Below are 24,626 nucleotides of genomic sequence, written 5' to 3'. Positions count from 1 at the left end.
ACATCACCTTCAAATACACACATTTGATGGAGAATGACTTACATACATCTCATATTGTAGAGGTATTTTTAACCAGTTGTATATTTTTTACTTGCTTTAACTTTTTAATATGAAAATGTGTTCTTGATTTTAGATTTTGAGTACTTACATACATCTCGTACTGTAGTGCATTCTTAACCAGTTGTGTACTTTTACTTGCTTCAACTTTCTAATATGAAAGTGTGTTATTGATTTTAGATTTTGAGCACAGTAAATGTGAATTAAACTGGAAATTAAATTAAGCATGAAATTAAACGCATGGAATAATAGTTTGAAAACACAAAAAAACAAGACTTAGAGCATCGAATTCACCATAGCCAATTCTACATAATCTCCTTACTATGTTATGAACAAGTAATTCTCCAATATTAAAGATCACATTTCTCTAAATAATTCATTTTTCTCTACATATTAACTCTCTATGACATCTAGGCTAATTTAAACGAGAACTAATTAAGCTATATGGAAATTGTTGGAAATCACACAAATCCTAACATGGCATCTACAAATAGGAGTTTACAGTATCAATTGTAAGAAACTATACTCAAGTTAAGTGTGGCATCTACTATAACTTACATCAAATCAACTTAATTAAAACCTAGATGGTTATCAAGCATTTAAATAAAAATCAAGCGCATTATAAATAACAAAAGATACTCAATGAAAAATAAAAACTCGATAATAAATGGCAAAAGAAAATTAAATATTTGTAATTAGGCTACAACATAGCTCTATCAAAGAGAAACTCTAAACTACTCTTCCTCCTTGCCCTCTGCCGCAACCTTCGTGTATATGTTTGGTCTGAATCAAGAAATAAGTAGCAATAATCTCCTTATATAACTCTGTGAACACGGAAAATTCCTGAAACGAAAGAGACAAGAACGACGTGCACAAACAAATATTTGTATTTTGATGGTTTTTTTGGGTTACAATCTCTCTCAAATTTATCCTCTGATTCGATCTCCGTAAGGTGTTGATTGGTGGGTGTTTCGTTGATCCAAGGGCCGTCGAGGCTTGATCTTGGATGAACAGTTGGAAGTTTCTTCAAAGGGTCGTGGGCTTGATCTTTGAAGGTGGATTTGAGCGGATCTTCAAGGGCTTTTGGGCTTGATCTTGAAGAAACAGTGATGAACAGATCTTCAAGGGCTTTTGGGCTTAATCTTGAAGAACGGTTGGATGTGTGGATTTGTCGACGTTTGTTGATCCAAAGGGCCGTTGGGGCTTGATCTTGGAAGAACGATGGACGAAGAACACTTTCTTCAAGGGCCGTCGGGGCTTGATCTTGAAGGTGGATGATTGTTGATCCAAAGGGCTGTTGGGGCTTGATCTTGGATGAACGGATGATGAATGATGGTGCTTTCTTCAAGGGCCGTCGGGGCTTGATCTTGAAAGAGCGATGGACGAAGAACGAAGAACGAAGAGAGCTTTCTTGATTCTTCGGGGAACCTGGATGCTTGAGAGCTTCGGAGTTTCAGAGCTTCAGAGCTTCAAGGTGTAATATGAATTGGTCCCCCCTTAAATGAATGAATTAGCCTTCTATTTATAGAATTTTCCAAGGCCTAGTTTTGAATATAATATTCCAGATGAAATAAGTTGTTTCTGCCAGGTGTTGACACGTGTCCTATTTGACGACTTTTCCAACTCATTTCAATTTTCGTTGAGTTGCATGCTACGTGTAAAATTTATGTAATACATGAGCGTTGAAACTTTGATTTATCGGTCAACATTTATTTACCGAAATTTCGATGTCTACAAATGCCCCCACTTCAAGGCGCGTCGTATACATGTGCTTGTCACGTGTAAGAGATGCGTTTTGAAGTCCCTTACTGTAGATGTCGATCCAAGGGCCGTCGAGGCTTGATCTTGAATTGGGCTGGAGATTTCTTCAAGGGCCGTTTGAGGCTTGATCTTGAACTTTGTTTGAAATTTCTTCAAGGGCCGTCGAGGCTTGATCTTGAACTTTTGTTTGAAATTTCTTCAAGGGTCGTCGAGACTTGATCTTGAAGGTTGAAATTGGGCCACAAGGAGCTTCATGTGGTAGATGATCTTTGGCTTTGGTAGTGGATGAATCGGCACGTATTTTGTTGCGCTTGTTGACTTTCCACAGCTTTGATCTTGAACTGGGTTGGAGGATTTTCTGAATTCCTCCAATTGTTGATTTTCCACAGCTTATTCTTGAACTAGGTTTTGATTCAAGGATGGTAGACACTTGATCTTGAATCAGACTTGTGATTCCTTCCAGGGCCGTCGAGGCTTGATTTTGAATTTGGCTGGAAGCTTCTTCAAGGGCCGTTGAGGCTTGATTCTTGAAGGTTGACTCGAACATATGGCAAGCAGGCACGCGGTGAAGGTGACGACTTGTTGCTTTGTTCAATCTTTCTAATTCACACCTGAATAGTTTGGTCAACGGTATGATCTTCAAGATTGATGGGTTCTTCTTCCAGTTGGTGACTTGATCTTTAAGGATTTGATTTAAGGGTGGTGAATCGGCACGTGCAGCCCACAATGCCTAGTAAGTCGACCCAAGAATTTGAGGGTCAAAACAAGTTCACTGTCCTCAGGCAGATGCGACATCTTCTCGAGTTCTTCATCTCAGACTCTTTCTGCTGAGTTGACCGTGGAGACCGCATTCTTCTCTGCTTGTTCCTTCTGCACCTTGTCTCCACATGCTGCAAGGTATCATTTTCACTTGCCTTATCTGTTCTTCAGGCAGATGTGGCAGCTTCTTTGAAAGTACAGCAGCAGTGGAAGGCGAGTACTCGAGAGCAGTGCTAGGTAGGCAATCAGGGAAGGGTTCCAAGCAGTCGGTTCCTTACCCGAGTTTGAGTGGAAGTTCCGGCATATTGTTTTCTTTATCCTTGTCTTCGTAGGTAAGAACAAGGACAAAGGAAAGGACAGGGAGAACGCATGATATGAGATACTCTTGCTTTCTACCCTGGTGATATGAGATACTTTTGCTTTGGAGTTATTGGCTTGCAGAGGTACCCCAAGGAATAAGGAACACTGGGTAACTCAAGAGGCTTCGTTGGGAAGGCATTCTCAGAGATGAAGAAAGGTTCTGTATGTCTGCCTTGCTATGGAGGGTGAAGATGGACAGTTATAGGAAGTTCTTTAACACCTGTAGATGTACTATTCTTTCACTCGTGTCGACAACCGTTGGATGATTGAACAGTATACTTCACGTGCTTTCTCCTTCACCGAAAATCTTCGACAAATTGCCCGTGATTTTTGCCAAGCTGAGTGTGCATGTGACAGGTGTTGACGCGGCTGAAAAAGGATTGCGCCTCTTCGATAACTGGGATCGGCGCTTCGACAAATTACCCGTGATTTCCGCAAAGCTGAGTTTGCGTGTGATGGGTGATGACGTGGTTGAAAAAGATTGGCGCCTCTTCGATATCTGGGATCGGTGCTTCGACAAATTGCCCGTGATTTTCGCAAAGCTGAGTTTGCGTGTGACGGGTGCCGACGCGTCTGGAAAAGCAAGATGCTTCTCCGATTTCTGAGCTTGCCTCTTCGATTTTTGAATGGCCTCTTCGAATTCTGAGCTCGCCTCTTCGATCTCTGAAATCCCATCGAGTGCTGATTTTTTTTATAGAGGCACGCTGTTCGTTTCAAAGCACACTTGAATTTTCGCTTGTGAAAACTCCCTTCTTGCACTTCTAAGATCTTGATTTGTCCGACCTCTTCTTTCTTCAACACCTTTGAAAATGTCTGGACCCTCTGACCGTCGTTTTGATTTGAACTTTGATGAAGAGGTAGTCCCGTCTTCTCCAGATAACATATGGCGCCCATCCTTCATATCCCCTACTGGTCCTCTTACTGTTGGGGATTCGGTGATGAAGAATGATATGACTGCTGCGGTGGTGGCCCGGAACCTTGTCACTCCCAAAGATAACAGACTACTTTCCAGGCGGTCTGATGAGTTGGCTGTTAAGGAGTCTTTGGCTCTTAGTGTGCAGTGTGCGGGTTCTGTGTCCAACATGGCCAAACGCCTATTTGCTCGAACCCGTCAAGTTGAATCGTTGGCGGCTGAAGTGATGAGTCTCAAACAGGATATTAGGGGGCTCAAGCATGAGAATAAACAGTTGCACAAGCTCGCACACAACTATGCCACAAACATGAAGAGGAAAATTGACCAGATGCAGGAATCTGATGGTCAGATTTTACTTGATCATCGGAGGTTTGTGGGTTTGTTCCAACAACATTTACCTTCGTCTTCTGGGGTTGTACCGCGTAGTGAAGCTCCGAATGATCAACCTTTGGCTCCTCTACTTCCTGGAGTTCCGCCGAGTGGTGAGGCTTCAAACAGTCAACCTCCAGCGCCTCTCATTTCTGGAGCTCTGCCGAGTGGTGAGGCGGCACCTGATCGTCCTTGAAGATCCCCTCTTGTAAATTTGATTTGAATTTTTTTTTTTTTTTTTTTTTTTTTTAAGGTATGTATAATGCAAATTTATGCAAAATTTCCAGAAAAATAAATAAAAAATGGACTTTATTTCTCTCAATGCAAATTTTTTTTTGCTATATATATATTATGTACACATGTCACCACACCTCTTTGCCGTCCACTATCCCCAAATTTTCCTTTATGTTTTATATATATATTTTTTTTCTTTTTCTGGTGCCTGATGCACCATACCCCCTTTTTTTTTTTTTTTTGTATTATTTTCTGCTTCTTTAGTTGGTGCCCATGCACCATTCCCTTTTTTCACGTGGTGCCAGATGCACCACCATCCTTTTTTTTTTTTTTTTTTTTTTTTTTTTTGGTGTATAAATTTGGGTGGTGGGTAGAGGAATTTGCAGGGAGCGGACGAAGACGGACGGAGAGCTGGAGTTTGAGGAAGAGCTTCTCGGCCGGCTAGTCGTTTGACAGCGGTCTTTGAAGTTGGTGGCAGCTGCGAGGCAAGAGGCGGAGGAGATGGAGGTGCACGGAGGAGGTAGGTGTGGACAGACGGTGCCAATGCTTTGGAGCTGGGTTCTTTGCTGGGCTTAGGTGTTGCGCAACGGAGAGGGTGCCTAGATGATGTAGATGATGTACTGCATCACCACCGCTTGCACCATGAAGATCTCTCTGTTAAAAGCTTTGAGCAGACTCCACAAGACTGCAAATCTATGGAAGGAGAACATGAGAACCTGCAGCCATCAGAAGACCCACCTAGAGATCTAGTCGCCAAGTCATTGCTGCAAGTAGAGAGAGTCAGAGGTGGCGGAGACAGAGCCTGTCCTCCAATGCCGGCGACGAGAGAGCAGATGAGTGCCACGTTGAAGATGTTCTATCTCGGATGCTGCTGCTCTACCATGGTTCAGAACGACGACGAGGTCGTAAGTTTGGAGACGCAGGTTTGCACAGAGGAGGAGCGGAGGATAAGGGCTGACGTGAAGGTCCACTTGCTCTGGGTGTGCACACCATGTGCAGCAGGCCAGGTTTGGTGGAGTGAGGCAGCAGAGAGCGGCACAAAGACCGGTGAAGATGACGGCGGAGAACAAGGATTGCTGAGTCTGGTTGCTCATGAAAAGCTGCGGGTTCAGAATCTGCGGCTTCTCGTCCGGGCTGCTCTCAAATTGCTGCTGCCGTTGTGCTGGTGGATAGAAGGAAAGGAGCAGCTTTGAGTCGCAGGGAGACAGCTATGGTGCGATTTCGAGGTGCTCGAGTCGCTTGAGCGACGTGTCGTAGGGCGGAAGAGCGGTAGGTAAGCTTGGATGGTGTTTGTCGGTGGTGAAGCGGAGTCCTGGTTGTCGTCAGCAGACTTCATCTGTTGAACTTGGGGTGGGTTGACGACGGTCATTGGCATCACAACATTGTCCGAGAGGCGTCCCTTCATCTCCCTGTGCTCTTGGCACAAGGCGCACCAGTGCAAGCAGCAGTGTGTCAAGCATGGGTCACACGACGAGTTCTGTAGATGATACTTCTTCTGCAAGGATTGCCGGACAAGACCTGTATATACCCCACACATCCACCAAGAAAATAACAGACCCTCGCAAATAAGAAATGAAGTCCTTGGGTCAATGTCATGGAAGATTGTAGTTAATGCTGCCAGAGCCATACCACCTTCAATACAAACGGCATGACAAATGCATGGTCTGTTCCAAGGGGTATCGTCTCTTAGGCTCTCAACATTGCGCCCAAACAGAACACATGGACAAAATAACCCTATCAAGCAACTTTCTCTATCTTCAGCACAACCAAAAATTCCGGTTGTCCAAGGCTCATCTCCAGGGGGCTGATAGCTCTCGGGTAAAGGCTGTCCGCATTCATGACACCTGTGAACATTCAACTGGGGAACTTCGATGAGCTGATTGAGCTCGCCGGGCTTAATGTCCTCGGCCGGCGCTTGATCCTTTGTCAGCTTCACATACCGCGAGTGCGCAGTTCCGTCCGCCATCCGATCTGGTCTGGTCTCTCCTGCACCGCTTTCTCTCTGTTTGGTTGGTGGGGAATGAGGTGAAGGCGGTGGCGGCGGAACCGAAAGAGGCTGCTTTAAATCAACACTAAACCCTCTCTCCGGCGAGTTTGACAACGAAGACGATGAAGATGATGAAAGAGACTGCATTTTGGGATCCAAATGAATAGATGCTCGATCCGAAGCATTTGAAATTCTTGGCGAGGTAGCTGAGTTCTCCAAACCTCTCAGTGGTGACATAGAAGGTGAAAACGACTTGGCTTTTGAATCAGAACCGTCTGATTCTCTCTCCGGTGACGATGAACAATGTGATAATGGGGAAGGGGACTGATCATTTCGATCCGGAAAGGCCGTAACTTTTGTTAACCCATCTGTGTTGTTTCCGAATTTTAATTCCGGTGAAGAAATAGGAGAACTCTGACCCGAAACCACCGAAACTTTCGATGATGCATGTGGGTTCTTCTCTAATCCTTTCTCCGGCGACGAAGATAACGAGGACATCGACGGAGACCCTCCATTTTGGTCCGATGCAGATGGGTATTCGTCAGCAGCTTTCTCCGGTGAAGATAGTGGAGTCAACGACGGAGACCGTACATTGATGTCCCCAAACGGCGTCGTATAACGCGTGGCTGAGGGCTCCGGCAGTGGCCTCCGAGGGCAGAACCCGATCTGCTGCTGCCGGGTAGTGAATGTGGGCTCAGATGTCGGGCACAAAGAACCCGAAACCCCCGCCCGAGCAGCCAGAGACCGGTTGAAGTTCCCAATTGCGGTCTTCTTCGCGGAAGGCGACACCGGCGGCACGATTTTGCAGATTCCAAACTGGGAAGCCTCCTTCTCGATCTTGAAAATGTAGGCAATCGGATCTTGGAACTCAGCCCAGGTGGGGTGGTACTCCGGAGCTACAGATAGAGCGAGAGCAGCTGGTCCTGGGTCGGACCTTTTGACTCGGGCGCGATCAAGCTCAGCACCACGTGGATGGACAACGGCGGGTACACGCGGCTTTGATTGTTTACCTTCGTTTTGATGCAGTTGCTTTGTCAGCCCCAACATGAAGTTGTTTTGGTTGATGATGCTTTCTCACAGCTCCATTTCTGATGTTCCTTTTACGGGCTTGTTGTCAATATGGGCCTGTGAAATGAAGGGAGGCATGGGCTGTGATTCCCTTTGATGGGGACAAGGTTGGGGCGGCCCAAATTTTTTATTTTTTTTTATGTTATTTTTTCTTTTTTTTTTTTCTTTTTTTTTTTTGTAAATACATAAAACATACATCTCATTTTTTTTTTTGGACAAACAAATATTGTAATAGCATTAAAACTTTTAATAAAATCTTTATTCCTTATTTTGGTGTGACTGAACTCAAATTTTGAATATTCGAGCTGCCTACGTACCCCTCCAAAGAAGAGATCAAGTCGTAACGTAGTTCAAATACATTTTTTTCTTGGTATTTTCATTTTTGTGCCGTTTGCAGTTTTAACTCGTGCAGGCAAGGAGCGTTGGTGCCGTGTTGCAGTTTTAGCTCGTGCAGGCAAGGAGCGTTGGTGTCGCCTTTTATGCTCGTGCAGACCACGAGCGTTGGTGTTGCCTTTTATGCTCGTGCAGACCAGGAGCGTTGGTGTTGCCTTTTATGCTCGTGCAGACCATGAGCTTTGTGCCATGCAGTTTAGACTCGTGCGGGCGAGGAGAATTTGTGAATTTTGTCAAGCAATCCGGGAGAGGCGTTCCTCACAATTTTCATAGCAAGGAGCTTTGACCGCGTTATTGAAGAAGTCTTCGGGCAAGAAGTCGCGCATCGTGATGGCAACAGACGATTTTTGTGTCGCAATTTCATCATCTTCAACACGTTCACGTTGCTTTGAAGGTTGACAAGAGCTGCTTTGCCCCCTTTCCGATTGGCGGACTTGTGGAGGAGACGTATGCTTCTTGTGCAATTTCTTAGGAGTGACTTGAGTCCATCCTTCAATTTTGCTTGTCTTGGAGGATGCCCCCAACGGTTGAGGTGAAAACTTTGAGTCGGAAGAGCCAGAAGTGAAGGTGGTATAGTTTGACTTCGCCACTTCGTCAAGATCTAGCTCGATGATTCCTTTCTGAGCCAGCTTCATGATGAGATCTTTCAGCACGAAACATTTTTCTGTCGGATGACTGATGAAGCGGTGGAATTTACAGTATCTTGGACTGTCGGTACGATTCATCTCTTCCGGCCGTCTGCACTCAGGCAAACTGATCACCTTCTTGTCCAACAGGTCATCTAGCATGGCAACCACATCAGAGTCGGGGAATGGATAAGTCTTCTCCTCAAGCTCCTTCAAAGTGCGTCTACGCATCTCTTGATCACGAAAAGCTTCGGTTTGAATCGCCTTGCCTCGTGTGGATATTTTGACGGGAGCTGTGTTGACCGCCATCGCTTCCTTGGTGGGTTTCCATGCAGCCTTTTCCCCCTTTGTCCCAAGAACTTTGTCGTTCTTGTAGTCGGCGATCAGTTCTTTCTTCCCATGATGGGCGATGCTCAACTCCATGTCATGGGCGCGAGTAGCCAATTCCTCGAAGGTCCGCGGTTTAATGCCTTGAAGGATGTATTGCAAACCCCATTGCATGCCTTGAATACACATCTCGATTGAAGAAATCTCGGAGAGTCTGTCCTTACAGTCGAGGCTTAGATTACGCCATCGGTTGATGTAGTCCATGACTGGTTCTTCCTTCCATTGCTTCGTGCTCGTCAGCTCTAGCATGCTCACAGTGCGGCGGGTGCTATAGAAGCGGTTGAGGAATTCCCGCTCTAATTGCTCCCAGCTGTTGATGGACTCAGGCTCTAGGTCCGTGTACCACTCAAAGGCATTTCCTTTCAGCGAGCGCACAAACTGCTTGGCGAGGTAGTCTCTCTCTGTCCCTGCGTTGTTGCAAGTTTCGACGAAATGTGCAACGTGCTGCTTTGGGTTTCCTTTTCCATCAAACTGCATGAACTTTGGTGGTTGATAACCCCTTGGCATCCTTAGGGCATCAATCTTCTTGGAATAGGGCTTCGAGTAGAACAAAGAGGTATGTGAGCTCCCTTCGTACTGTGCCTTGATGGTGTTGGTGATCATCTCCTGCAGCTGCTGGATAGAAAGAGATCCCATGAGTGCCGCTGCTTGGTCTGGCTCCGGCTTCCCATCGATTTTCTTCACCGGGGGTTCTTCGTCTCCGCCAGCTCCTCCCTTTAGTGGATCATCCTCTGGGTCGGGTTTATCGCCGTCCTGCGCCTCCAGTCGGTTGACTAGTGCTGCAATTTGCAAGTCTTTTTCTTCCACAGTTCGGGTTAGCCTTGCGATTGCTTCATTCATTTGAGCCAGCTGCTCATCGATTGAAGTTGCTCCAATGGTCATGACTTGCATGGCTGAACTGTCGCTTGAATCGGCATCGGAGAGCATGGATTCAGAGTATTTCCTTGGGCTTTCCCCCCTTGGTGCCTTTAGTGAGGCTAAGGTGATCAAAGGCTTGTGCCTTGGGTGCTTTTGTTCCCTTGACAGAGTTGATGCAGAGGTGAAAGAGGCGGCAGAAGTAGCTCTTGCCATGCTTCGAGTCGTGATGCCTAAAGTGACACCTCTTGCGACGAGGGCACTCTTGTTCTTTGCGCCAGTTGCGGGAACAGTTTGAGCCTTCCTTGAAGCCATTAATTTTGGAAGTGTGCTCGAATTTCTTGAACGGAGAAAGAGATGAGAGGTAGAGATTGTCCCACTGGGCGTGCCAATTTGTGAACACGGAAAATTCCTGAAACGAAAGAGACAAGAACGACGTGCACAAACAAATATTTGTATTTTGATGGTTTTTTTGGGTTACAATCTCTCTCAAATTTATCATCTGATTCGATCTCCGTAAGGTGTTGATTGGTGGGTGTTTCGTTGATCCAAGAGCCGTCGAGGCTTGATCTTGGATGAACAGTTGGAAGTTTCTTCAAAGGGTCGTGGGCTTGATCTTTGAAGGTGGATTTGAGCGGATCTTCAAGGGCTTTTGGGCTTGATCTTGAAGAAACAGTGATGAACAGATCTTCAAGGGCTTTTGGGCTTAATCTTGAAGAACGGTTGGATGTGTGGATTTGTCGACGTTTGTTGATCCAAAGGGCCGTTGGGGCTTGATCTTGGAAGAACGATGGACGAAGAACACTTTCTTCAAGGGCCGTCGGGGCTTGATCTTGAAGGTGGATGATTGTTGATCCAAAGGGCTGTTGGGGCTTGATCTTGGATGAACAGATGATGAATGATGGTGCTTTCTTCAAGGGCCGTCGGGGCTTGATCTTGAAAGAGCGATGGACGAAGAACGAAGAACGAAGAGAGCTTTCTTGATTCTTCGGGGAACCTGGATGCTTGAGAGCTTCGGAGTTTCAGAGCTTCAGAGCTTCAAGGTGTAATATGAATTGGTCCCCCCTTAAATGAATGAATTAGCCTTCTATTTATAGAATTTTCCAAGGCCTAGTTTTGAATATAATATTCCAGATGAAATAAGTTGTTTCTGCCAGGTGTTGACACGTGTCCTATTTGACGACTTTTCCAACTCATTTCAATTTTCGTTGAGTTGCATGCTACGTGTAAAATTTATGTAATACATGAGCGTTGAAACTTTGATTTATCGGTCAACATTTATTTACCGAAATTTCGATGTCTACAAACTCACGACAACTAAGCCTCAAAAGGCTGATAAAAGTTACTAGGGTTTAGTGATATTTTTTTTTCACTTGTAAGTGAAAGGTCTTAGATCCGATTCTCGCCAAAGGTGAATTCAAACCAAATTATTATATCTAGTTCATTATAAGACTTAGCTAACTAAAAAAATACCCACTAACATATGCAGGGCTGGTTTGAGTTGTGGTGCTTTGAAAAAAAAAAAAGCTTATTAAAAAAAATCTTGAACATCAAATGTGTTTGATAAAAAAAAAAAAAAAAAAAAACTGCTATCAATGATAGTAGAAAAGCATATAAAAGCAGAACCAGAGTCTACCATTCTTCTAAAAAAAATGTTTTTTTTTTCAAAGCATGGTAATCAATGCTCATCTAATGAATCTTCAAAGGGCCAGTATACCATCACATATTTTACAAAATTACAATTATTGCCCTTACATTATTCTCTTTGACAATTATTATATTACATTAAATACCATATTTTTTTTAGACATGTAATCCATAGCAATTTATATAAAAGTTTACCAAACACTCATACACTATTTTTCGTTAAAAGTACTTTTATAAAAAATATATTTACTAAACACTTAACAAATTTATTTACGACTGTTTATTCTCATAGTAAATATATAAACAGTTTTTTTTTTTTCTTTAAGTACAACAATATCAAATTAGCGTGTACTAACCCTAATGGACATATCCCTTATTAAAAAAAAATGATGAATCATAAGACTAATAATTAAATTCTCCGTAAGCCCATTAAGCAGCTCCCACACCAAACGTATCATGTAGTTCCGATATTAAATGGCTCGAAATGAAAATAATATGATTTAGTGCATATAACTCGTTCGAATGTACAAAATTCTAAAGAAATATATGATAAAAATGTATAAAAATATTACTAGATCAGAAAATAACTGATATTTTTATGTATATAAATACAAAAATTTACGCAAATCGTCACTCAATTCTACAATAGGGTGATATTCCTCTTCACTTGTAAGTGGGAGGTTTTAGATTTAAATCTTGTGGATTACGAATTTGATATTAAATTAGATTGCTCATTGAGTGATTGAATCGAACTCTCTTATCTCTTAGTGTAAAATATATCGTTGTACCAAAAAAAATCTACCCAAATCATGATACCAACATCACTTCTCATCTACACATTTTTGTTTTTTATGTCAATTTCTCATCTACACATTTGACAACAATTTTTGCTTCGATCATAATATAATGCCAACAACATGGCATTAATGAGTTTCAACAAATTATAATTATCCTATAGATGATATTTAATGCATAATTTGACACAAATCATAGTGCACATTCATAGTTCATCATTACTTATCTAAGCTACTTATTAGTGGAACCCTATTCTAACCCTCTTATTAAAGCTAAACAAAATTAAAAGACATGGCAATTTAGTAATTACATACCACTCAAATTTTTAATCTTTTACATGAACCTCACAGCTAAGTAAACATAGCATATCCTATTTAAAAAATAAAAAATGAAGGATATATATATTTTTTTAATCCGTATCTCCACTTCATAACCACCCCTTAAGCCCTTCCTCGAAGTTCCACTCGCAAATGTTTTATTTTTAAGAAGTGATTTAAATATTTTATAACAAATAATAGACAAATTTAATTACACACGTATAATCAGCATATAACTAGTTACAAATACCCAAAACAATTTTAACTGGGCCTAATCGGATAAATGGTCCTTGTGGTGACAAGGTAATCGGAAGATAGCCCTTGTGGTTAAAAAATTAGGATTTAAACCCTCGTGGTACTAGTCCGTTAGCAAATTTAGTCTAAAAGTAATTTTTCCGTTAAATGTCTGTTAATTAAAGGGTAAACATGTACTTTAACTTGTGCACCTTCTTCTTCCTCCGCAGCTGCATCCAAGTTCAATGTCTCGACTTTCTGTCGACGATTACAGCGAGATTTTCGAACAAAGCAGGTCCTTGGAGTGGGTTCCGAGCTAAGATCGCAGCCATGGCCGGTGATGGCTATGTCGATGGATCTTCTTCGACACGAGTGGGTTCGATTTGGGGGCGTTGGGAAGGAGCAGGCCAGTGCCAATCCTAGTTTTTCTCCCCTTCTGCCGACATGGGACTCTGCGCAAGTGACCCCTCCCTCTCCATTTATTTTTTAAAATGCTATACCAACCATTTGTACCACTATTTGTGAGGTGTGTTCTAACAAAACAGGTCCTTGGAGTAGACGACTTTGATTTTGGAGGGTGTTTTGCCAGAAGGGTTCTTGGAGAGGACCAAAGACAGGGGGATGGTAGTGAAGTCATGGGCACCGCAGGTGGTGGTGTTGAAGAATGAATTGGTTGGTGGGTTCGTGACGCTTTGCGGATGGAACTTGGTCCTGGAAGCAGTGGTTGCGGGGGTTTCGATGATTGCTTGGCCGCTGCACGCAGAGCAACATATGAACATGAATGTTTTGGCGACGGACATGGAAATGGCATTTGCTGTGGAGCAAAGAGATGAGGAAGATGGGTTCGTGACGGTTTGATTTAGGAAGACGCCTTCGAAAATCTCGTTGTAATCGTCGACAGAAAGTCGAGACATTGAAATTGGATGCAATTGCGGAGGAAGAAGAAGGTGCACAAGTTGAATTACATGTTTACCCTTTAATTAACAGACACTTAACGGAAAAATTACTTTCGGACTAAATTTGCTAACGGACTAGCACCACGAGGGTTTAAATCCTAATTTTTTTACCACGAGGGCTATCTTCCGATTACCTTGTCACCATAAGGACCATTTATCCGATTAAGCCTTTTAACTGTGACCGTAACATCACGTAACACACTGGGATAACATTATTAGTATTACTCATTATTCAATAATCTCCAATTTGACGGACATAACGGAGTTACCCATCGCAGTCAATCAGACTCACCCACGTTACCAAATATTTCCGTACATCGCAGGGCCCCGTATACCAAAAGCAAGAGATATATATAGACAGAGAGGGGCAGAGACAGGTCTATCATTTCATTTCATTCAGGGAGAGATGTGTAGACAAAAACTCGAGCCCCAATAGCTCATCTGCCAGTCACCTCTACCAATTTACACGAAAGCCTTCACCGGCTCGTCCGGTCGACCGCCGCTTCATGGCCCCCACCACCGCCTCATGGCAGCAGCACCCAACTAATTCTATAAGAATACTCTCACTACCGAGCTTTTCTTCTTTCGTTTCATTTCATTTTTTATGCATCTGAAACTGAAAGCTCTGGCGGCCTTTCAAATCTCCATCGAGGTTAGTTCTTCTCTCTGTTCTTGAAAACCTAATTGATTAATTAATTAGGATTTCCGCATTGCATGCATGCTTATATGGGTTTGGATCATTGTTGATTTCGACTTGATTGGATCTTGAATCATTTTTTGGATTTTGGTTTTCGGTGATTGATGTTCTGTCTGGCGAATGAATTTTTGAGTATTTTTCTTGTGAATGATCAGATTGATGAATTGACTATTGCTTCTTATTTTGTTTTTTTTTTTTAGAAATCGAAAACCCAGTTTTCTGGTAGAGACCCAGTTGCTGAAATTTGATGGATTGAGAAGATAATGATATATTTGATTACCACATTATATTTTAGCATTGTTGTAAAGAAATGTATTACTGATTGTAATCTGTTGTGTGAAATTTCCTGTTGCATGGTTTGTTGATCATTTTGGGGCAGTTTGTAAATTTAGAAACTTGTAATACCTAAAATTTGCCCTAACAGATAACCTCAAATCATCAGTGAGTATCTTGATCCAACCAACCAATCAGGCAGACAGGTACGTCGTCTCTGCGAATTTGATAATTGCCCAATTGCTTGAGTGAGTATGCATGTAAAACATTTTCTTGTTTTGTTAATTATTTTTTATGGATACGCAGGAAGCATGTTTTGATTACATTCTGGAATTGTTTGTGATATAAGTATCATAAATTTATTATATTTTAATTGCCGTGTCCTAGCCGTGTCGGTGTCCTTGTTGTTTGAGATTTGCCGTGTTGCCTTGTCGCGTGTCATGTCTGTGTAACATAGATCACACCTGGGAGGGGTGAAAGTAGCTGATCACTGCGATTTTGCATACAATAAATGCTGAATTCTGGTGGTTGAATTGCAGGGTGTTGACTGTTGAGCACAAAACTAGCCACTGGGTTACTGTCCACTGCTAAAGTGTCAAAATGTCAGCGCCCAATGCGGATTTGTCCCACAATGGAGATATGAGACATGTTGATTCACTATGTACTGTGGCAGAAATTGATGAAATTGATTTTTCAAAGTTACTAGACAAACCAAGCCTTCTGAATATGGAGAGAAAAAGATCATTTGATGAGAGGTCACTCAGTGAACTATCTGTTGCGGTGTCCCCACATCCCTCATCGAGAAATGCTGAGAACACTTCCAGATTTTTTGAACCTCCTGAGTACGTATTTTCGCCGTGTAGTAGAATGTCACTCATGGGTACCCCTAGGTCCCAGATGGGCTTTGAGCCACATCCAATGATTGGTGAAGCTTGGGCTACTTTGAGGCGTTCATTGGTGTTTTTCCGTGGTCAGCCAGTTGGGACAATTGCTGCCTCAGATACCACAGAAGAAAATCTTAACTATGACCAGGTAGAGACCCTTAATCCTTGTTCTTCCGATTAGATATGGCTATTATTGGTTTTTGTTAAATTAGTAGCTACATTCAATTATTCATTAACTGCATCATAATGGTTGGAACATTGACTCTGTAATGAATCTAATAGTAGAGGGAACCAAAACTTTATTATTAGCATATTTCCGTTTGTTAATCTGAATCCTAAACCTCCATATTAACATTCTGATTTTACGGTTTCAATAATATGTTTCAAACTGTGGATGTGTGCTGTCTATGTGTTGCCCTTGAGATGCTTTATGCAGGACATACTTTTATTTTTGTTGAACTAAAGGGTATAGATTCAGCTATCCCTTTGTGCTTTTCTTCAACTCAGGCTAGTTCTAGGCAGACTTTCCAATACATGAAGTTGGTGAGCACAAATTTTGTTCTTATTTGATCTTCTTATCGATCTGTGAAGGTGTTTGTTCGAGACTTCGTCCCCAGCGGATTGGCTTTTCTCATGAATGGTGAACCAGAAATAGTTAAAAATTTTATCTTGAAGACTCTTCGTCTTCAGTCGTGGGAGAAAAAGATTGATAGGTTTCATCTAGGAGAAGGAGTAATGCCAGCTAGTTTCAAAGTACTCCATGATCCTGTCCGGAATAGTGAGACTTTAATAGCAGATTTTGGTGAGAGTGCGATAGGAAGAGTTGCTCCTGTTGATTCTGGATTTTGGTGGATCATATTGCTTCGAGCATACACAAAATCCACTGGAGACTCTTCATTGGCTGAACTGCCTGAATGCCAGAAGGGTATGCGGCTTATTCTAAGTTTATGCCTATCGGAGGGGTTTGATACATTTCCAACCCTTCTTTGTGCTGATGGATGCTGCATGATTGATCGTAGAATGGTATGTTTTTCATAATCGTGTTGAGTCCTGTATTTATCATCTGGTATATATAGAATATGCCATATATGTCTGATATCATGAATGGTAAGTCAAGCCCTTGAAATATTAGCAAATGCATAAGTTAATAGTTTCGGAGTTTGTAAGTAAAGTTGATAACATTCTTTAAAGTAAATTCAAATCATCCTTTCATGAGTAATTCTCTTTCTAACCCGAGTTTATGTTCTCTTGCCTTCCAAAACAAATAAAAAACTACCAGTTATTGCTTTCTTGCTCATGAGCTGACTGCAGCATTTTATATTGTCTATTAGGTGTCTTGTAAAGGGTTGTCAGCTAAGTAACTTAGTTGCCATGCAGCTCATGCTAGCCCCCGCATATTCACGCAACTAATACCCTAGCAATTCTTGGTGCACTTAGCCTTTGAGAATCATTTATCTGCCCATCAGATTTTGAGCATAAATCTCAACGAAATTGCTACAGAAATTTAATAAATAAAATCTATTTGGTTTACAATTTCTTGTATAAAGGGGTATTTCTTGATCTTTCTTGATCTTTATCATTTATCACTACGAGTTGTTTGCCGTTTATGTTCTGAGGCACATATTTTTTTTCCATTTAGATTTAGATAATGTGTTGCCTATCTTTTCAAGTCTTTCAACTCACTTCTGTATTGGTTATGTGTTTCAAGGGTGTTTACGGGTATCCCATCGAAATTCAGGCTCTCTTCTTCATGGCTTTAAGATGTGCTTTGCTTCTTCTTAAGCACGATGATGAGGGGAAGGAGTTTATTGAGCGCATATCAAAACGCCTTCATGCCTTGAGCTATCACATGAGAAGTTACTTTTGGCTAGACTTTAAGCAGTTAAATGACATATATCGTTATAAAACTGAAGAATATTCGCATACAGCAGTCAACAAGTTCAATGTGATACCAGATTCTCTTCCGGACTGGGTTTTTGACTTTATGCCAACTCGTGGTGGTTACTTTATAGGGAATGTCAGTCCTGCCAGAATGGATTTCCGTTGGTTTTGCTTGGGTAATTGTGTAGCGATTCTTTCGTCCTTGGCAACCCCTGAACAATCTATGGCAATAATGGATCTAATAGAATCACGATGGGAGGAATTGGCAGGAGAAATGCCACTAAAGGTCTGTTATCCAGCAATAGAAAATCATGAATGGAAGATTGTAACAGGCTGCGACCCGAAAAATACTAGATGGAGCTACCACAATGGGGGATCTTGGCCAGGTATGCTTTCACACTATACTCTCCCTTGCACAAAGTCATAGCGTTAATGCTGATTTTTTTATCAAAAACCCTCCAATAGGTCTTAATAATAGAGTGGTAATGAAAAACGCCTACCCTCCTCCCCATCGTCCTTCCCCCTTCCTTTGATTATGAGTTATTAGCGATGGATTAAGATAAAAAGGGTAGTTGTTTTCTGTGCTTAAAGGGTGATTACTCTATATACAGACACACCTGCTATACTTATCACCCCCATAATTAAATGATGCGGTAATGATAAGTTATATTTGGTGCCATCTTAATTTTCCTGCCAAGTAACATGCCATTGTGTTCGGTACAGTGCTCTTATGGCTTCTCACTGCTGCATCCATCAAGACTGGGAGGCCCCAGATAGCTAGACGCGCCATTGAACTTGCCGAGAGCAGGTTGCTGAAAGACAACTGGCCTGAGTACTACGATGGGAAACTTGGTCGTTATGTTGGGAAGCAAGCCCGTAAATTCCAGACCTGGTCAGTTGCGGGGTACTTGGTAGCGAAGATGATGTTGGAAGACCCATCTCATTTGGGGATGATAGCGCTCGAGGATGACAAACAGATGAAGCCAGCAATGAGGAGATCAAATTCGTGGACTTGCTAATTCAACCGCGGTCAACCTATGACCTAAGGATGACCTAATCGGCACAAGGGTTTGGTTCAGGGGTTAGGGGAGTAGATGGAGGACCAACAACTTGATGAAGTAGTGGCTTCTTGCTTATTTAAATAAGCTACTTGTATGTAGTATGCTTGTAATATGTCTTTTCCTAGTGCAAAACCTTCTATTCTAATTAACTAATTCCTTCCCATATTTTGTCATTACTTCCTTGAAGAGATGAGATTTGATGCCAAGGACTTTTCCCAAACAAATGCTTAAGCCACATAAGCACTTTTAGCACAAGCACTATCGAGCAATTTGCAGCCTGCTTTTGAGTTTTCATTTGGAAGTCTTTGAGCATAAATTGAAGTAGGAATTTGGTTCACCAAATTTTGTACAGCATTGAATATAACGGGTGAACACCATCACAATGTCAAGGTGGCATGTTGTGATTGGTGAATCACATATGTTTGTTGCTTATTTGGTAATTCTTGTTGTCAACTTAGTGATTTAAAAAGGACATAACTTATCAAAATTTTTAAAAAGAAACCAATTAAGTAATTAAGATTTATGGATTGGATTGGATTTTACTTAGACCATAATTTTTAATTTCGTTACGGATGAGGTTTCAAATCATGCGTCCGTCTCTAGGCTACTTCTACCACCATTGAGCTGATTAAATACTTTAATTCAGTCAACTGACTTTTAAGAGATCTTAATTCATGACTTTGTTTAACAAAGTGAAAATTGGATATCTTTGAAACCAGATGATCATGGACACTAACAAATTGGATTACTAATTTTGCCTTGGTTGATATCTTATCACTTTCAAATACAAATGTTATGTAATATACAAATCTATTAGAAATAAGATGATAAAAAGAACAAAATAAATACGATGTTTTTCAAAACAAAAAACAGGTTTTTAAGTTGTGAATTGAGAAACCATTTTTGAGTTAAAAATCTTGAACTCAAATATTAATAATGTAATTCAAATTCACCTTTGACGATTATCAAATCAAATATATCTCACTTACCGTGAAAATTTGGACTTATAATTTAATTAATTACTCCCTATAGTTTGATTACGTTACGGTTTCTGGTAAGCAACCGAGCGTCAGAGTTGTTTCTGAAGACGGTGCCTTGACATCCAATCCACTGACAAGGAGCCACATTGAAAGAAACGACATATAAAATGGCTCGTATATCTTTGATAAAATACCGGATCAGATTGTGTTACCCGGGTACGGGTACCGAAAACCCGAAAAGATCACCAGAACCGAACAGTCCAATTAAGAAAGGAAATCTCTCCCTCTCCCCTCTTTCTCTCTCTAAATTCTGAGGGATCCTGTTTCCGCACCACAACTACTCACAATAATTAGTTTTACCTCACTTTCTCTCTACCACATCAAACTTTCCGGGGAAATCAAGGGGCCGAGAGAATCACAAAAGGGGGAAAAAAAGGAAAAATCAAAGCAAAACCAAACCTCATGAGGGCTCCGAAGAGGCCGATCCACACCGTATGGACATGGGCGCGACGCCAGCCGTCCAAAGTTCAGGCCTTTCTGGCCGTTGTTTCGGGCATGGCGGCGCTGGTTCTGCTCCGATTCATCGTCCACGATCACGACAACCTCTTTGTTGCAGCTGAGGCTGTGCACTCGATTGGAATCTCCGTTCTTATCTACAAGCTCATGAAGGAGAAGACTTGCGCTGGTAAAGTTTCGAGCTTTTTAGGGTTTTTTTGTTTTGTTTTGTTTGAATGGGTGCAAAATTTGGGATTTTAGGGATTGTTGATGCAAATGATGTTTTTTTTGGGTTGATTCGATTTTGGTACTTGCTTTTCTGTTGTGGGGAATCCGGTATTTTCCGATATAAGGATGACTGGAATTTCGCATGCAAAGTTTCCTGAATTGGGTTTGTGAGAAAATTGTTATCAATGGAGGGAAAATCTGATTTTGTTACTTAACAAAATAAAAAAGTTCTGGGCTTTATTGGATTGGTGATATAATTGTTAGAACATAATTTCATAATTCTATCCGTTTAGAAATTAGGAACAAGACCAATGTTTCTTTTCCTTTTAGGCTATGAAACTCGTGAAAGTCTGATTGGAAAATATTGGAATTGGAATTGTTTGCAGGGCTATCACTCAAATCGCAGGAACTGACAGCTATGTTTTTAGCTGTGAGATTATACTGTAGTGTAGTTATGGAATATGATATACACACCCTGCTAGATTTAGCTACGCTGGTGACGACCCTCTGGGTCATTTATATGATCCGGTTCAACTTAAAGTCTAGTTACATGGAGGACAAGGACAACTTCGCAATATATTATGTTGTAAGTTTCTCTCTCAATCATTGTTATCTTCTTTTGTATTTCTATGAAGTGTTACATACTTATATGTGATGGCGAATTCTCACATTATAAAATTAAGCAAAAGCATTAATTTTCTTTATCGGTTGAGTTTCTGATCAAAGAGGTAATTAAAAATTCGCTTATGTGTGCAGTCATGTTAATTTGTATTGTTACATCTTGGACTATTTTAGGAACATGTTTACAGGGAAAAATTGATTGACTACCTCTTTCTGTGTTGATGCATTTTGAAGTTTATTCTTTAATAAAAGCAATACGTTGCTTACTATTTCTTTCTTTTTTATGTTGCCTTCTTTCTTATGGTGATATAATTTCTGGTTTGATGCAGGTGGTTCCATGTGCTCTACTAGCTCTGTTTATTCATCCATCAACTTCTCATCATTTGTTGAACAGGATTTCCTGGGCATTTTGTGTGTATCTGGAAGCTGTTTCCGTACTGCCTCAGTTGCGGGTCATGCAAAACACAAAGGTCAGATTTCATAGAATGGAAAACTTGAATGTTTATGATTTTACAGCTTTGACTGCTTGCTGACCTAATTCATTTTATATTTTTACTTTCAGATTGTTGAGCCATTCACAGCACACTATGTGTTTGCACTGGGCGTCGCAAGGTTCCTCAGCTGTGCCCATTGGGTTCTCCAGGTTCGATCTTTATGCATGTTTTCTTTGTATTAGTTTGTTTTGTTTGCGGCATTTTGGAAAATGATTATTTTGCATGATGTTAGATGAGTTTCTGAATTTATTCCTAAATGCTGTTTCTGATGCTCTTTGTATCAATTCCCATATAGGCACCTTGTTGGGTGGCTTTAGTCTCATATTTTAAAGTAGCATATTGATTATAAACTAACAATAAATATCTAACAAACTTTTCCTACCGTAATTTTTTTTTATTGATGAGTGAAACCCTTGTTGCGTCATAAGTTGCTTTTCAAAGTTGTAGTTCACCCGTCTGTGCTTGGACACTTGTGCCAGTTATATAGAAATGTATGAGCGCATTGATCAAAGTCTTAGAAGAATCATACTTTATAATTTGTTTTTTCGCTAAAGGGTATGAGCTTGTTGGATTCTACCACTAATAAAACTTAATCTATTGCTCTAACAGGTATTAGATACACGTGGGCAGTTGCTTGTAGCCTTGGGCTATGGGTTATGGCCTTCCATGGTTCTTATTTCAGAAATTGTCCAGACTTTCATATTAGCAGACTTCTGTTACTACTACATTAAAAGGTTGGCCTCAATCCATTATGTTATTTCCAAGTACCCTTTCCTTTTCTTTTCCCAAGTGTAGATTCTTTCATTCAACCTTTACTTACTGTGGACATTTTTGTTTTGGCAGTGTTTTCGGAGGGCAGCTTGTCCTGCGTCTCCCTTCTGGAGTTGTATGAGTTAGCTCTGGTTCTGCTTTGGTCCGCGAGCGCACTGCCGTCAAAGACTTTTAACCTAGCTAGGCAATGTGGCTGGTGAATGGTTGTTTAAGTTCCCCTTTTTTATACTTCCTCGTATCACTATACCTGGGTAGATGAGTTGAATTACTCCTATTTGACTTCAAAACAGCAATTTCATCTTGTAGTGCCAATTGCTTAATCACTAGCTCCCCCATCTTGTCTTTAAATATATGCCCTCTCTCGTACACCTTTCGGTTGATTATTTCTTCGAGCATGGATGAATTGGAGCAGGACGAGCCTCGTCGGCGCACTGCAGTACCATAGGTGCGACAATATCCATGACCATCTTCATCTGCAATCCCATCAAATATCTTATCTCGTGCAGCTATGTTCTGTTCCGACTCGCTCAGTTCATTAAGTCGTTGATTATATTCTTCCCAAGTAGTTTCAAAAGACTTTTGACATGAATTTTCAGAAATGCGTTCGTGTTTTTTCTAGTCTGTGCTAACATTTTGCCAAAAGTTTACTTGAGTGGATTCTCATTGCTGCCTACTTATTTTTTGATTTTCTGATGACCAAACGACTGCCACGTTTGCCACCGCTATCAAACCAGTGTTTGGCGGTGGTTGAATTTAATCCAATCAGTCCTTGGTGATTCAATTAATGTGTTGGATTAAATTCAAGGGTCAAATATGTGCCGATGCTAGATGCTTGCAAACAAACTATCTTGTACGGTATCCCATTTCTGCCAATTGCCCGAGTCGTCGGGTATTTGGGTTTCTACGGCTTTTTGGTCTTTCTTCTTGGTCCTGGTCCTACTTTAGTCCTGTGCTAATTCAGCAAATATCATCCCAATAAACATTGTTTCTATCACGGACCAAAGAAAAGTTGTTGCATAAAACGGAATTTATATTGACATCACCAAATCCATCCTCGTGTGGAAAACTTACCAGGTTGGGGAGTGTTGAGATTTAAGTTCAACAAAGTGTGTATGTATTCATGAAAAAGAATTACAAGGGAGAGGTCTCATAAAAAGGAGACGAAGCAAGGAAGGAAAAACCTACCCACTAAACAAATGCAAACAGCTACAAAGTAGTAGCTAGAGAGAAAAAGGCTAGCCTTAGATACAACTCACAAGAAATTTCCTACAAGACATAAACCCTAAAATTAAGGAATAAAAGGCTAGCCCTAGATACAACAACTCACAAGAAATCTCCTAGAAGACATAAATCCTAAAATTAAGGAATAACACTTTAACACAAAGTGATGGCCACCCATCAGTTTCAATATTCCCCCTCAAGCTGGATCAAGGGGGTTGATTGATCCAAGCTTGCTCAACAATCTTTGGAAATGTGTAGAGTCGAGAGCTTTTGTAAACAAGTCAGCAAGTTGATCATAACTTCGAGTGTACACGGTGTTGATGACTTTGGATTGGACTTGTGCTCAGATGTAATGGCAATCAACTTCAATGTGCTTTGTTCTTCGTGGAATACCGGATTTGAAGCTATATGCATGGCAGCTTGGTTGTCACAAAACAAGGACATATGTTCATTGTTGACGCAACCAAGATCCGTTAGGAGAATTTTTAACCAAATTAATTCACAAGCCGTGGCTGCCATGGCTCTATATTCAGCCTCAACACTTGATCTTGCAACCACGGTTTGTTTTTTACTTTTCCATGTCACAAGATTGCCACCAACAAAAGTACAGAAACCAGTGGTAGACTTGCGATCGAGGGCATTACCCACCCAGTCAGCATCAGTGTATGCCATGATATGATTTGAACCATGTTTTTGCATGAGTAAGCCTTTGCCAATGGATCCCTTCAAGTATCTGAGTATCCTTTTGACACTCTCCCAGTGAATCATCGAGGGAGAGTGCATAAATTGACTGACAAAACTTACAGAATAAGCAATATCAGGTCTGGTGATAGTGAGGTAGATTAGTTTTCCTACCACACGTTGATAAACCCTAGGGTTTGGTAATGGTTCATTGGGTGCATCTACTTGAAGTCTACTCACCAGAGGAGTAGAAGCGGGCTTGCAATTCAACATGCCAGCTTCATCCAATAGATCAAGAACATACCTCCTTTGATTTAAGAACAAACCCTTGGAGGAAGTAGCCATTTCAATGCCAAGAGAGTACTTTAAGATTCCCAAATCCTTAATGGCAAATTGTTAATGAAGAGAGGATTTGAGGGCATTGATTTCTTCTATGTTATCACCTGTTATAATAAGATCATCAACATATATAAGAACAACTAGTTTGCTACTTATACCAGTGCAAACAAATAATGAGGAATTAGTGGCTCCTTGTGAATCCTGTAGCTTCAAGGACTGAACTTAACTTCGAGTACCATGCTCGGGGAGATTGCTTCAGTACATATATGGCCTTATGGAGCT

The 24,626-nt window shown here is 41.3% G+C and overlaps 4 protein-coding genes across 6 annotated transcripts; 2 read left to right on the top strand and 2 right to left on the bottom strand.

The window, feature by feature from the left end:
- Nucleotides 1-4,844: 4,844 nt before the first annotated feature.
- Nucleotides 4,845-6,894, bottom strand: LOC103407266 (cell number regulator 6-like). The gene has a single exon (XM_029104875.2). The coding sequence runs from the start codon at nt 6,675-6,677 to the stop codon at nt 5,562-5,564; it is 1,116 nt and encodes a 371-aa protein (XP_028960708.2). The 5' UTR covers nt 6,678-6,894; the 3' UTR covers nt 4,845-5,561.
- Nucleotides 6,895-14,085: 7,191 nt separating this feature from the next.
- On the top strand, nt 14,086-18,679 carry LOC103436229 (probable alkaline/neutral invertase B). Of its 3 annotated transcripts, none has more exons than XM_008374652.4 (6): nt 14,102-14,370; nt 14,840-14,894; nt 15,228-15,720; nt 16,164-16,595; nt 17,281-17,839; nt 18,177-18,679. In XM_008374652.4, exons 3-6 carry the CDS (start codon nt 15,289-15,291, stop codon nt 18,470-18,472), a joined length of 1,719 nt encoding a protein of 572 aa, XP_008372874.3. In that variant the 5' UTR covers nt 14,102-14,370; nt 14,840-14,894; nt 15,228-15,288; the 3' UTR covers nt 18,473-18,679. The 3 variants fall into 3 exon arrangements, with proteins under 3 accessions (XP_008372873.3, XP_008372874.3, XP_017187987.3); XM_017332498.3 differs by having other exon boundaries at nt 14,103-14,370; nt 14,858-14,894; XM_008374651.4 differs by lacking the exon at nt 14,840-14,894 and having other exon boundaries at nt 14,086-14,370.
- A 963-nt stretch (nt 18,680-19,642) lies between these two features.
- On the top strand, nt 19,643-22,429 carry LOC103436230 (uncharacterized). Its single transcript, XM_008374653.4, has 6 exons — nt 19,643-20,179; nt 20,604-20,803; nt 21,168-21,308; nt 21,401-21,481; nt 21,942-22,066; nt 22,176-22,429. The coding sequence occupies exons 1-6, from the start codon at nt 19,957-19,959 to the stop codon at nt 22,222-22,224; spliced, it is 819 nt and encodes a 272-aa protein (XP_008372875.1). The 5' UTR covers nt 19,643-19,956; the 3' UTR covers nt 22,225-22,429.
- Nucleotides 22,430-23,558: 1,129 nt separating this feature from the next.
- Nucleotides 23,559-24,350, bottom strand: LOC139196150 (uncharacterized mitochondrial protein AtMg00810-like). Its single transcript, XM_070821809.1, has one exon. The coding sequence runs from the start codon at nt 24,348-24,350 to the stop codon at nt 23,559-23,561; it is 792 nt and encodes a 263-aa protein (XP_070677910.1).
- Between the last annotated feature and the right edge of the window lie 276 nt (nt 24,351-24,626).

This window comes from Malus domestica, chromosome 05 (assembly GCF_042453785.1).
Source record: "Malus domestica chromosome 05, GDT2T_hap1".
NCBI lineage: Eukaryota > Viridiplantae > Streptophyta > Magnoliopsida > Rosales > Rosaceae > Malus > Malus domestica.
This window is presented reverse-complemented; position numbering and strand designations above follow the sequence as displayed.

Excerpts from the sequence above, each read along its gene's own strand:
- LOC139196150 (XM_070821809.1), bottom strand. The coding sequence starts at position 24,350 with ATGGCTACTTCCTCCAAGGGTTTGTTCTTAAATCAAAGGAGGTATGTT.
- LOC103436230 (XM_008374653.4), top strand. The coding sequence starts at position 19,957 with ATGAGGGCTCCGAAGAGGCCGATCCACACCGTATGGACATGGGCGCGA. Across the intron at positions 20,804-21,167 it reads ACTTCGCAATATATTATGTT|GTGGTTCCATGTGCTCTACT; the intron begins GTAAGTTTCTCT and ends GGTTTGATGCAG. Across the intron at positions 22,067-22,175 it reads TGTTACTACTACATTAAAAG|TGTTTTCGGAGGGCAGCTTG; the intron begins GTTGGCCTCAAT and ends TTGTTTTGGCAG.
- LOC103407266 (XM_029104875.2), bottom strand. The coding sequence starts at position 6,677 with ATGTCACCACTGAGAGGTTTGGAGAACTCAGCTACCTCGCCAAGAATT.
- LOC103436229 (XM_008374651.4), top strand. The coding sequence starts at position 15,289 with ATGTCAGCGCCCAATGCGGATTTGTCCCACAATGGAGATATGAGACAT. Across the intron at positions 15,721-16,163 it reads AAAATCTTAACTATGACCAG|GTGTTTGTTCGAGACTTCGT; the intron begins GTAGAGACCCTT and ends CGATCTGTGAAG. Across the intron at positions 16,596-17,280 it reads GCATGATTGATCGTAGAATG|GGTGTTTACGGGTATCCCAT; the intron begins GTATGTTTTTCA and ends ATGTGTTTCAAG.